The sequence below is a fragment of the Puntigrus tetrazona genome, chromosome 3 (genome assembly GCF_018831695.1).
Source record: "Puntigrus tetrazona isolate hp1 chromosome 3, ASM1883169v1, whole genome shotgun sequence".
Lineage (NCBI taxonomy): Eukaryota > Metazoa > Chordata > Actinopteri > Cypriniformes > Cyprinidae > Puntigrus > Puntigrus tetrazona.
Window position 1 is genome coordinate 4,006,576 of NC_056701.1, and position 13,414 is coordinate 4,019,989.

The following is a 13,414-nucleotide window of genomic DNA, read 5'->3' on the forward strand; positions in this document are numbered from 1 at the left end:
GCAACAATGAAAACATATTTAAGTGCACTTTATAAATTAACCTAAGTTTTTAAACATTTACTGTATTGCACTGAAATGCATTGTTATTTTTATTTATAATAAAATATTTACAACAAATATGCTTATGGAAATAAAAACTTGCTTAATATCTTGCAAATAGAAAAAGGAATAAAGTGTTTTTCAGCATAGATGAAGTTTATTGTCTCATTTTGTTTCTTGTAAATGTGTTCAACGTCTTATTTTACACAACTGTCCCTCTAAAGTACATTAAGCTTGTTTATGAAAGTTTACACAAAAAAACCTGAGAAACATTTGTTAAATTACCTTCAGTCTTGAAGCACAAGCAGCACACAAATGAACAAATGCAACATGCTACTCAAGACTACAAAAATCATGGCAATTCTTATTTAAAATTAGGTCAATTATGTTTTGGTTGTGAAGTATCACGAGCGTCTGAGCGCACACAGTTTGTGTGGGGATGGGTTCAGTGTGACTCCAACTACTCCTTTGAGATCCAGATCATCTCCAGACACTCCAGGTGGAGTCGTGAAGCGGTAGCTCTGAAGAAGAGACGTGAAGAACAGGAAGAGCTCCATCCTGGCCAAACTCTCTCCAAGACAAACCCGCCGTCCTGAGAGGGAGGAAAAACGCGATTGACTACAATTCAAATGTTTATTTATTCAAAACAGTACCTGCAGAAAAGGGCATGAAAGCGTCTCTCTTGACAAACTGTCCCTTCTCATCAAGGAAGTGTTCTGGGTAAAAGCTGTTTGGCTTTTCCCATTCGCTTGGATCCTTCAAAACAGACGTCAGCAGAGGAATAACAGTGGTGCCCTAAAAAAAGGACCAAAAAACAACAACAAGCAAACTAAAATGAACATCTAAGCTGAGCATTATATTTTCACTTGTTGATTGCAACATTTATTCTTCTGACCTTTTCGATAAAGTATCCGTTGAAGGTAACGTCACAGCTTGTCATATGAGGAAGATTCATGGGCAGAATATTAGCCAGTCTCTGAGTTTCATGGATCACAGCGTCTGTATACGGTAACTTCTTTCTGTCTTCCACCACCGGCTGACGTCCACCGATCACTCGGTCAATCTCCTCCTGAACTCCATCTGCACACAAATGCATGTATTTTTTCTCGACTTGAACGCAGCATCTGTGTTAAGGGTAAAGCATTATAAATAATGCGAGTTAAAAAATCAGATTACGTTTTTCTAGCAAACTACTGTAGTAAAGTGGTCATTTTTGCAAAAAAAGCCATGCCGGTAACTACGTTTTCCTATTTATTGATTAACAGCTCTCCTGTCTTCACGTTGAGAGTAATCAGGAGGAACCGCTGCGCAAAAACGATGCTTACTGTAGTTTTAGACTGGATGTGAACACACATTTACTAATCTAATTTGGACAAAAACGGATTCTGTATTACTCAAAATAATGAAATGTTTACAGACACTCTACTGTACAGTTGTGAAATAAGGTTTCCTTCAGCCTGAGTTTTGTAAAGGCTTATATTTGCGATGAATAGCTTCACCAGTAGAGTAGAGGAAAAGGATCGCAAGAATAACATAACACTTTTTCTGAGTAAAGCGATGAGTGTAATATTCTAATGCATCGATTTAACAGTAACTTTCCCCAACACTGTTCAGCACTGGGGAAAAACTCTTGACAATGCTGTGTTTTTACCCTGTATGTGAGGATATTTGGCCATGAGCATTAAACTCCAGCGCAGAGTCGTCCCTGTGGTGTCAGTACCAGCGACAAACAGATTTCCCACCGTCATGAGGAGATTGTCATGGTGAAAGTGTGAGTCCATATTGCCCGATTGCTGACAAGTACAAACCCACAAATCACAAAATTATGCTTTGTACTAATGTAACGAGGAAAAGTACTTCATTAATTATAATTCATTCAAAATTCTCAACTGAATTCAATTAAATCATATGCAAGATCACTTTCTACAGTATGTGCGTCTGTATTTCTACGCCACAGGGTGTATGCACCTCTTCGTTCTGCTTGCGGATGAGAAAGGAATCGACAAACCCTCTGCGTTCGGGTGGATTCAGAGTCTCCTGCAGTCCAGCGATCAATTTCACAAATGCCGCTCTATTTATTTTCAAATTTCTATTAAGAATCCTCGCGCTGCTCAGGAACGGACCCAGCCACGGAAAGATGTTGAATAGCTTATAAGCGAAGAGAAGGCGTGCGTTAATGAATTTCTAAAATCCTTTCAAAAGTCACCAGACAGGTTCTGGTTAATATATAGATGGCAGTTCCGTACCATCATAGATGCAGAGCCACTAACGCGAACATTTTCGTTTTCTCTGTCGACCATTTCGTGAACTGGGGGTCTGTGTATTCAAATCTGCTGCCGTACACGATAGATGAGATGACGTTTGACACGGCGTAGTTCACAGGCTGTGTCGTGTCGAAGGGTTTTCCTGTGAAGACCAAACAGCTAACCGTCTGTCAATGGATCTTATAAAGAAAGAGCATGATTAAATGTTCTCTGTGTCTCAGCTTGTACCTTCAAACTTATCAAACTCTCCTTTCAGATACTGAATTTCCTCTATGATTATCTCTTCACTTCCTCTCTTTCCCATCCCAAAGTCCCTCAGGTTGCTGAGAGCGAAGCGTCTCATCTCTTTCCAGCTCTCTCCATTGGAAAAGATGATCCCTGATCAACAAAAGCAAAAAACATCAGACCTTGAGCCTAGTAACTGGAAATACTAAACCACGTAAGGACTCAACACAAAGCATTTATTTTATTCTTACCATGTCCCTCATTGATAATCCTAAACCCGGGTGTAATATCCCGCTCTCCGAACTCGTCCGCATAGTTCACAAGAGCTTCTTTAATGGTTTGGTGTCCGATCAGTACCACGACTTTTTTAGGTCCCAAAAACACCTGGTATATGTTCCCATAGGTTTTGGAGAGCTGGGAAAAGGCATTTGCAAACAATTCTCAAAATGTCAGCTCACTATCGTTTAAATGTTACGGTTTAAATTAGTTTAAGTCAAGTCCTGACCTCACAGAGGCTGTCAAAGGGTCTCGAGAGGTCAAGCGTCAGCAGGTTTCCCAGCAGCAGAAGCGGTTTGGGCCCCGGTGGCTCTTTTTTCCCCTCTTTCTGAGATTTGTACTCTGAGGAAAGCCGATATAACGCCAGCAACAACAGCAAAACACCCAGCAACGTACCTGCGACGGGGAAACACAGCAGAGACTCAACTACAGCCATTTTTTCAGCGCGCCACAGATGCTCTGCTGCCTTCACACCCTTGTAATACGTGCACGTGGGAGGAACCTCGAGTAAACCCAACGAGAATCTATCCTTCAAAAACAAAGCAGCCGTGAGAAAGTTGCATCACCGTCTTGGTAACGTGGCACCCTTCAGTGAACCTATGGAAATGTAATATGTGAGTGCTAGCGCCATGATAGACATATGACAAAACGCCTTTAACATCACGCAGAGGCGATATGATCCAAACAAACATTTATTCGCTACGATACTTATAGCGGCGTTACCATGGAAACATAATCTGTATCGCTCCAACAGCGCCTCCCTCTGGCGGAGAACGAATTTGCAATCGCATACATGATGCATACACCTCAAATAAGGTGGGAAACATTGGCATTGTTTTAATTTATTAATTTATTTTATCTATTTGTAAGTAACTTTGGATGCAACTTCAGAAAAAAAAGGCATAAAGGAATTATTATTATTATTTATTGGCCTGGCATGCTACACTATAAACAGGTTCGACTGGTTCAGCCAATTCAATACCAGCAAAATCGATTTAACTTGTTTTTCTTAGATGGTAGATATAGTCATAGACATGGCGTTTAGCTAAAAATTCTCCCCTATTTTCCCAATTTTGACATACATTTTCTTGCGGCACAATATAACTCTGATTGTGCATAGTTAAGCTAACCACTGAGTTTTGTTGATAAACCTTTTTTTTATTCACAAACTAGTGTCACATTACATACAAATTGCCTAAATACTATGATTTGCATTACAGTGGATAAACGTAACTGATCCAATCACAGCCGCGCTTTCTGAACTCAGTAGGCCTATCCATAATATTACATACACCTTATATTCACATTCAACAAGCTTTCAGAATTCCTCGTGATTTACTTAAACTTTAGATAATATTAAAGATTTTGCATATATCTTTCTAAGATATATCTAAGATATATTTCCGTAGGGTGACCATACGTGCCATTTTTCCCTGACTCTTCCTGGCCAGGATTTCTGTTTTGCCAAAAATATCTGAGTTTTGGTGCTGTGGCATGTGGGTTTTTTATGTTATAAATCTTTTAAACGTGAACTAAGCCGTTGGGAAAAAAGGGGGATATCTGTGTAGATGGCCCCAGATTCATATTTTTAAATCAGTTAAACAGATAGCATAAAAAAATCTGGTGAACAGACTCAAAACCCATTAAACGAACGTGTTATCAAACATGTGGACGTTTTCATTGGCATATTTAAAAAGCCATTAGAGATTAGGCTTGCCAAAAAAATTTATTTAACACATTAAGGGGATATATTATTTAACCTTATACATTGTCTGACTTCTTGGCTGACCTGAAATGCACCCCTAAATATAGTATGATTCAGTGGTTACATAAAAGCATATTTCCTTTGTGAAGTGCATGTGTTTTTTTTAATGCCATAATGACAGGATACAGCAGCAAACTACTATTACCATCACAACAACGGTGAATAAATGAATAGACCGAGGTCAAATAATGACAAAAAGGAAGTCCAGAGAGCTGAATATTTCAATAAACTAAATAAAGTTGTTAATATTCCCTAAAGCTGCTTGCTGACTGTATAAAAGTCATAATTATGGCATGAAACGTTTCCTACGCATGCGCTGTGAAATAGCGCTTATGCTTCGCAAGAGGTCGCTATTGCGGTTTATTTAAATACAAATTATAGCTTTTTATTTCCTCAAAGCAACATAGCAACATTCATTGAATTAGAATATAGCAAATAGCCTACAACCTTCTATATTTATTTAATTTTAGTCAGAAGTCCTTGGTTTCACGCTCTGCACAGTATTTACATATATACATTCAATCAAAAGAGCGAGTAAAAATATTTTCTTCATTCAGGAGCGTCTGATCGCACACAGTTTATGTGGGGACGGATTCAAAGTTATCCCGACTATTCCTTTGAGATCCAGATCATCTCCAGACACTCCAGGTGGAGTCGTGAAGCGGTAGCTCTGAAGAAGAGACGTGAAGAACAGGAAGAGCTCCATCCTGGCCAAACTCTCTCCAAGACAAACCCGCCGTCCTGAGAGAGAGAGAGAGAGAGACAGAGAGTTAATGGTCTGTTGGGTTTAAAATGCTGTCTATTTAGGCAGCACACTAGGTTTTGGTACAGAGCTATTGGAGCTGACGCTCTCCGGGGCGTATTTCATGTGTGGGCTCACCTCGGCTCTGACTGTTTTCGTGCTTATTATTACCTAGATTTTTTAATTACTATAAAGACTGCAAGAGGAACTGAACTGCAAAATAAAGTGCTACCCTTTTATCTTATGCTAAAGTTTCACTGTACCTGCAGAAAAGGGTATGAAAGCGTCTCTCCTGACAAACTGTCCCTTCTCATCAAGGAAGTGTTCTGGATAATAGCTGTCTGGTTTTTCCCATTCATTTGGATCCTTCAAAACAGACGTCAGCAGAGGAATAACAGTGGTGCCCTACAAAATGGAGAAAAGACCAAAACTCAAACAAGATGAACATGGTAACTTTTCCAGACCTTATACGTATTCATTAATCTGTCTGACCTTCTTAATGAAGTAACCGTTGAAGGTAACGTCACAGGTGGTTATATGAGGGAGACTCAAGGGTACTATGTTTGCCAGTCTCTGAGTTTCATGGATCACAGCGTCTGTATACGGTAACTTCTTTCTGTCTTCCACCACCGGCTGACGTCCACCGATCACTCGGTCAATCTCCTCCTGAACTCCATCTGCACACAAATGCAAAACAGGTTTGTTTCTGTGAACACCATTGAATTCAGCGTTGAGGAGAAACTCTTGTACTGTGTTTTTACCCTGTATATGAGGGTATTTGGCCATGAGCATCAGACCCCAGCGCAGAGTCGTTCCTGTGGTGTCAGTACCAGCGACAAACAGATTTGTTACCGACATCATAAGGTTCTCCTCATGAAAATATGAGTCCTTCTTGCCAGATTTCTGTCACATGATATCCAAAAAATAGATTAAAAAAATATTTCAAAATGACAGGCAATTGATTGAATAAATAAACAAAAAAAAACTGGTTGACTTATTTAGATCTTGTGCAAACTGTTTTAAAAAAACTGAAAATTATCTGCCCCCTAAAAATTCTAATTATTATAATAAAGGGAACCATTGACAAAATTACATACCTCATCGTTCTGTTTACGGATGAGAAAAGAGTCGACAAATCCTCTGCGGTCGTGTGTATTCAGAGTCTCCTGAAGTGCATTGATCAACTTCGTCATATGTTCTCTACTTTGAACAATATTGTCTACAATAATCCTTTTGTTTTTGAGTAATGGACCCAACCACGGAAATATGTTGTAAAGCTAAAAAAATCCAGAAATGCACTTTGAAAATGTGTGTCATGTGTGTAAATAATAGTTTTTTTATTATCTGTGGACAAAATTGATAAGAATTTTAATTACACTCACCCACATAGAAATGGATCCACCGACCCGGACATTTTCGTTTGCTCTGTCGACCATTTCAGTGAACTGGGGGTCTGTGTATTCAAATCTGCTGCCGTACACGATAGATGAGATGATGTTTGACACGGCGTAGTTCACAGGCTGTGTCGTGTCAAAGGGTTTTCCTGTGAAGACCAAACAACTAACCGTCTCTCAATGGATCTTATAAAGAAAGAGCATGATTACATGTTCTCTGTGTCTCAGCTTGTACCTTCAAACTTATCAAACTCTCCTTTCAGATACTGAATTTCCTCTATGATTTTCTCTTCACTTCCTCTCTTTCCCATCCCAAGGTCCCTCAGGTTGCTGAGAGCGAAGCGTCTCATCTCGTTCCAGTTCTCTCCATTGGAAAACAGTATCCCTGTTCAACACAAAAGCATCAGACCATGAATCTGCAGCAAATCTAGCAGAGAATGATTATGCAATGACTAGATTAACTTTGAATTTCTGGGACATATACAGTGTCAATCTGATTAAAAGCAGGTCAATAAATTATTAATAAATTCACAAATGAATTTATATGCAACTTTAAATATGTAAAAAATTTAAATAAAAAATGTTACACCATTTATGGCTGGGAAACCAATATATATACTCATTGATTAAAGACTTTAAAGTATGCATTTTTAAGCAGACCGTCCGATAATTAAATACATTTTAGATTTTTGTAAAAGATTGCTAATTTCCAGTGATTGTAAATTCAACCTTATAATGAGCTCAATGAAAATCAGTAGTATATTTTATTGGTCTAGAAAGGCCACGAAGATCTGAAAACTTGTGCAACATGTTTGTTTTGCAAAATTTCTACCATTTAAACTTTGCACATTCATTTGAGGCAGAAGAAAGAGGAATCCTACCATGCTCGTCGTTCATTATCCTGAAACCAGGACCAATGTCTCTGTCACCGAACTCTTCTGCATGGTTCACAAGAGCTTCTTTGACGGTTTTGTATCCAACTAGGACCACGGTTTGTTTGGGACCCAGAAACACTTGAAATATGTTCCCGTACTTTTTGGAGAGCTGGAGAAAATGGAGGAAGACATTTACAGGCAAATCTCAAAATATCAACCCTCTATTATTTTCAAATGTGTCTCACCTCAAAAAAAGTGTCAAAGGGTCTTGTGAGGTCAAGGGTCAGCAGGTTCCCCACCAGTGGAAGTGGTTTTGGTCCCGGTGGCTCTTTCCCTTCTTTCTGAGATTTGGATCCAGAAGAAAGCAAAAACAAAACCAGAAGCAACAGCAAAGCTCCCAGTAATGTACCTGTGCTGGGAAACTGCAGCAGAGACTCCACAAAAGCCATTTTCTCTCTGAGCTTCTCAACTGATTCACTCCCACATTTATAGCTGCAGTGTGAGGGAGGGACCTTATGTGGTCCTAAACAAATAAAAAAAAAAAGTCAGTCAGAGGAAAGGGCTGGCGTGATTACATCAGCATGTATGTGACTCCTTGTAGTGAATTATTAATCTTCTTCTGCCTTTTAATCTGAGACAGGTACAGTATTCAAACAACAAAGCAAGAGAAGTAATAAGTCAAATTTAATCTTAAACCTGTCAACATTGTTACACTTATGTAGGCTAATTATTATTTTTTGCATGAGAAAGAGAATAAGCTCGCCCCATAAAATTGTCACAGTGATCCAAATATGCTACTGTATGTCTGTGATACTCCAGAGCAGTTGAAGCTAAACGATACTTTAAAATATAATTTTCTCTTGCTTTCCAGTAGATTGTGTTTATATTAGACTGATTATCCAATCATATTTCAGCAACTGTGATGCCAGAGTCAAAGAAATCTGCTTAAGGCCTTTAGAATCAGAAGCGCAGGCATCTATCTTAAAATCGATGGCAATGAAACTGTTGCTTTATCCAGTCAGATTTCAAGCTGGCAGCACCAGGGCTGTTTCACAGGCTTACAGTAAGTATTTTCTCATGCTTTGATTGGATGGTCAGAGAGCACAATAGAAAAAACTAGCAAACAGCGTCAATGTAAATCATATTTTACAGTATTATTACTGTTTTCTATTACGGTGGCATCATGTTGGTATTAAATGTAAATGTATGTCACTTAATAACGAGTCAAAAAAAAAAGAGGCCATTCATCACCACCAACACCAAAAAACATTGTCGAAAAAATGAATTCATAAAGAAATATGATAAACTATTACAGGTAAGAATGTGTTGGTTTATGTTTTTATTAACTAAATATTATAGTTTCTTAACCTGAAGTACCTGAAATGTCTTAGCTAATGGCTTCGTCTTGTTGTATTTTGGTAGTTTAGCAAAAGCATCTTCTGAAGTCTGCTTAAAATATATATATATTCATACATGCATGTAACTACAGTTGCAGTAGAGATGCACAGATAACTTGAGTGTTCACAGACCAGCTTTGACATACCAATATGACCAATATAGCGTTACTTTATCTATAGCGGCCCATACAAACAGCCATTAACATCTAGCATTTGAATGGCTGAAGATAGATTGTAACTTTCATGTCAACACATTTTTTGGTGTTTTCCACTGCATAAGAAAAAAATGCTTTAAAACGTCTAAATTATGGAAAAATTTTATGCCGTCGTCTGCTTTCTGTGCATACTCTGTGATCGAGCGCTCATACATCTATCTGAACAATCAGTAACATTCTTCATTGATTAATTTTACAAACATTCATTCAGTATTATTTACATATATTACCATAGAAACCCAAAATCATAATTAAAACAAAGTTTTGTTTCTGTTTTCTGTTCATATCTTCTTCATTCAGGAGCGTCTGATCGCACACAGTTTGATGTGGGGACGGATTCAAAGTTATTCCAACTATTCCTTTGAGATCCAGATCATCTCCAGACACTCCAGGTGGAGTCGTGAAGCGGTAGCTCTGAAGAAGAGACGTGAAGAACAGGAAGAGCTCCATCCTGGCCAAACTCTCTCCAAGACAAACCCGCCGTCCTGAGAGAGAGAGCAACACTCGTCAATTTCAAAATGATTGAGGTAGCCAATCAAATCAAAAAAGAAGGGGCATGAACTCTATTGCAAGGTTAAAGGAACACTCCACTTTTTTTTTTGGAAATAGGCTCATTCTCCAATTCCCCCCCAAGTTAATGAGTAGAGTTTTACCATATTTGAATCCATTCAGCTGATCTCTGGGGCTGGCGATAGCACTTTTAGCATAGCTTAGCATAGATCATTGAATCCAATTAGACCAGTAGCATCAAAAATGATCAAAGAGTATTTATATTTTTCCTATTTAAAACTTGACTCTTCTGTAGTTATATCATGTAAGACTTTCAGAAAATGAAAAGTTGCAGTTTTCTAGGCTGGTATGACTAGAAACTATACTCTCATTCTGGCGTAACAATTAAGGGACTTTGCTGCTGTACCACCTGCACTACTTTTGTCTGGAGAAGTTCATAGACAGATGCTGAAAATTGAAAGCTATGTCCTGTAACTAATCAAGTTCAAATGGCCAAAGGTAGAGTAACTTTATTCTAAATATATTAAATATAAAAAAACGAAAAATTAATGCCAATGGAAGGCTGTTACTTAAAAAAAATCAAACGATCGAAAGAATCTCCAACATCAACTGGCAGTGCATTTTCGTACATGTTAAGCTAATCAGTGTACACTTACGTTATTAAAAAAGTTCCTAGTACTTTTTTAGAAGTTAGTAGGAGCTAATTTAGTTCCTCCAATAGGAGTTTCTGGAAATAAAATTGCTCCTAGTTCCCGGGGTATGAACACACCAAAAAGTGGGAAGTTCCATGGTTAGTTTGGGTACTGCAAAATGGTTCCCTCTGTGCAAAAGGCCCTAATGATGGCCCAAAACAGCCTGTGTACAAACTTTTTTCAAAATATCTTCCTTTGTGTTCGTCAGAAAAGAGAAATTCAAACATTCATTCAGAATTTTCATTATTCCATTAACCTCCTTTAAATGTATTTATTTTCTCGAAATTAATTGTTGTTTATTATTGTCTGAAATTGAAAATTACTATCTAAAATTCCTCTGAATGTTGGACGTGTCAAGACATGGTTACGGCCTTGAACGGAAGTGTCTCTGTACCTGCAGAAAAGGGTATGAAAGCGTCTCTCTTGACAAACTGTCCCTTCTCATCAAGGAAGTGTTCTGGATAATAGCTGTTTGGTTTTTCCCATTCATTTGGATCCTTCAAAACAGACGTCAGCAGAGGAATAACAGTGGTGCCCTAGAAAATGGAGAAAAGAACCAAACCTTGATGTTTGAGATTCACATCTTCAATAGGCCATATGCATATTAGTTCTTCTGACTAACCTTTTTGATGAAGTATCCGTTGAAGGTAACGTCACAGGTGGTTATATGAGGGAGACTCAAGGGTACTATGTTTGCCAGTCTCTGAGTTTCATGGATCACAGCGTCTGTATACGGTAACTTCTTTCTGTCTTCCACCATTGGCTGACGTCCACCGATCACTCGGTCAATCTCCTCCTGAACTCGATCTGCACACAAATGCGAAACCGGTTTGTTCCTTTGAACACCATTGAATTCAGCGTTGAGGAGAAACTCTTGTACTGTGTTTTTACCCTGTATATGAGGGTATTTGGCCATGAGCATCAGACCCCAGCGCAGAGTCGTTCCTGTGGTGTCAGTACCAGCAACAAACAGATTTGCCACAGACACCATAAGATTGTCCTGATGAAAATATGAGTCCTTCTTGCCAGATTTCTGTCAAATGCCATTCACAAAATGCATATTTATTCAGATTCAGAAAGATCTATTCAGATCTTGTGCAAATTGATGATTCTCATCTTAATTTAAAGTGAATTATTAGTGAAAATGAGGTGAGCAAAAAGAAAAAGAAAAATAAGTACCTCTTCACTTTGTTTGCGAATAAGAAAGGAGTCAACAAATCCTCTGCGATCCTGTGGATTCAGAGACTCCAGAAGCCCATTGATCAGCTTTGTCATCTGTTGTCTGTTTTGCAGAGCATTGTATAAAATAATCCTTTTGTTTTTCAGGAATGGACCCAACCATGGGAATATGTTGTAGAGCTAGAAAAGGACAATCAGAGACAGGAAAGACTGAGTGACACAGGGCCTTGATTTTGTGTGCGACTTATGGTGATGTTAGTTGGGTCATTTACTACAGCTTTGAATGCAATCATAATCAAGGACTGGAACTATCCGTTTCATAAAATACATTTTATAATGTTTGTTTGCTGTGAACCAAAATTCTGGTTAACATATAAATCGTACCATCATTGATGCAGATCCACCGACCCGGACATTTTCGTTTGCTCTGTCGACCATTTCAGTGAACTGGGGGTCTGTGTATTCAAATCTGCTGCCGTACACGATAGATGAGATGATGTTTGACACGGCGTAGTTCACAGGCTGTGTCGTGTCGAAGGGTTTTCCTGTGAAGACCAAACAACATGTAATCATGCTCTTAGTTTATAAGATCCACTGCGAGACGGTCTCTGTGTCTCAGCTTGTACCTTCAAACTTATCAAACTCTCCTTTCAGATACTGAATTTCCTCTACGATTTTCTCTTCACTTCCTCTCTTTCCCATCCCAAGGTCTCTCAGGTTACTGAGAGCGAAGCGTCTCATCTCTTTCCAGTTCTCTCCATTGGAGAACAGGATCCCTGATCAACAAAAAAACCATCAGACCATTAGTTTGTAGCAACACCTGCAGAACGTTAAGCAGTGAGTTAAAAATACATTAACCTTTATGACATATAGAGTGTCAGCATGCATTTTATGGCAGGTTAATATGTGACTACTTCTTTCACAAATGACTAATCATGAATGTATGAATAACACATTCTGTCACCAAATATTTCTAGCAACCTACATACCGTATACTCAGTTAAGTTTTAATGCAATTAATGCAAAATTTAAAGCCAACATTCTGATTGCTGATTTACACTTTGCACATTCATTTGGGGCATTTAAAAAGAATCTTACCATGGTTTTCGTTTAATAACCTGAAACCTGGAGCAATATCTCTTTCGCCAAACTCTTCTGCATGGTTCACAAGAGCTTCTTTGACAGTTTTGTATCCAACTAGGACCACAGATTTTTTGGGACCCAGAAAGACTTGGAATACGTTCCCATAGGTTTTAGAGAGCTGGAGATCACAGAGAAAGACATTTACAAATAAATATCAAAACGTTAGGCTATTTGAATATGTTTAAATCAAGTTCTCACCTCAAAAAAGTCATCAAAGGGTCTTGTGAGGTCAAGGCTCAGCAGATTCCCCAACAGTGGAAGCGGTTTTGGTCCCGGTGGCTCTTTCCCTCCTTTCTGAGATTTGGATCCAGAAGAAAGCAAATACAAAACCAGAAGCAACAGCAAAGCTCCCAGTAATGTACCTGTGCTGGGAAACTGCAGCAGAGACTCCACAAAAGCCATTTTCTCTCTGAGCTCCTCAACTGATGCTCTCGCATATTTATAGCTGTATAAGGGAGGGACCTCAGTTTAAACTTTTTTTTAAATCCATGTGAAGAAACAGAATGGTGTGGTTAACGTGTATATGACAGGTCCTGGTGAATCATCAATCTTTAGCACGTTAAAACAGAACAGGAACATTATTTAAGCAATAATATCATAAAAGCAAAAGTATAGCTTTAACACAATCCGAAAATGCATTTTGGTTTATGTATGAACTAAGATTGTGATCTTGACGTAGTCAGCAGATAATGAGCACT

General features: G+C 38.5%; 1 protein-coding gene and 1 pseudogene across 2 annotated transcripts; both read right to left on the reverse strand.

Moving 5' to 3' along the window:
• Positions 1-27: 27 nt before the first annotated feature.
• LOC122340700 lies at positions 28-3,450 on the reverse strand (annotated as a pseudogene).
• A 1,038-nt stretch (positions 3,451-4,488) lies between these two features.
• LOC122340716 (cytochrome P450 2K1-like) lies at positions 4,489-13,136 on the reverse strand. Of its 2 annotated transcripts, XM_043234145.1 has the most exons (10): positions 12,915-13,136; positions 12,672-12,834; positions 12,200-12,349; positions 11,958-12,118; positions 11,574-11,753; positions 11,286-11,427; positions 11,017-11,201; positions 10,789-10,930; positions 9,559-9,677; positions 4,489-5,191 (listed from the first exon to the last, which is right to left on the reverse strand). In XM_043234145.1, exons 1-10 carry the CDS (start codon positions 13,116-13,118, stop codon positions 5,123-5,125), a joined length of 1,515 nt encoding a protein of 504 aa, XP_043090080.1. In that variant the 5' UTR covers positions 13,119-13,136; the 3' UTR covers positions 4,489-5,122. The 2 variants fall into 2 exon arrangements, with proteins under 2 accessions (XP_043090080.1, XP_043090079.1); XM_043234144.1 differs by lacking the exons at positions 9,559-9,677; positions 10,789-10,930; positions 11,017-11,201; ... (4 more) ...; positions 12,672-12,834; positions 12,915-13,136 and adding exons at positions 5,575-5,716; positions 5,804-5,988; positions 6,073-6,214; ... (3 more) ...; positions 7,587-7,749; positions 7,826-8,053 and having other exon boundaries at positions 4,489-5,310.
• Positions 13,137-13,414: the final 278 nt, after the last annotated feature.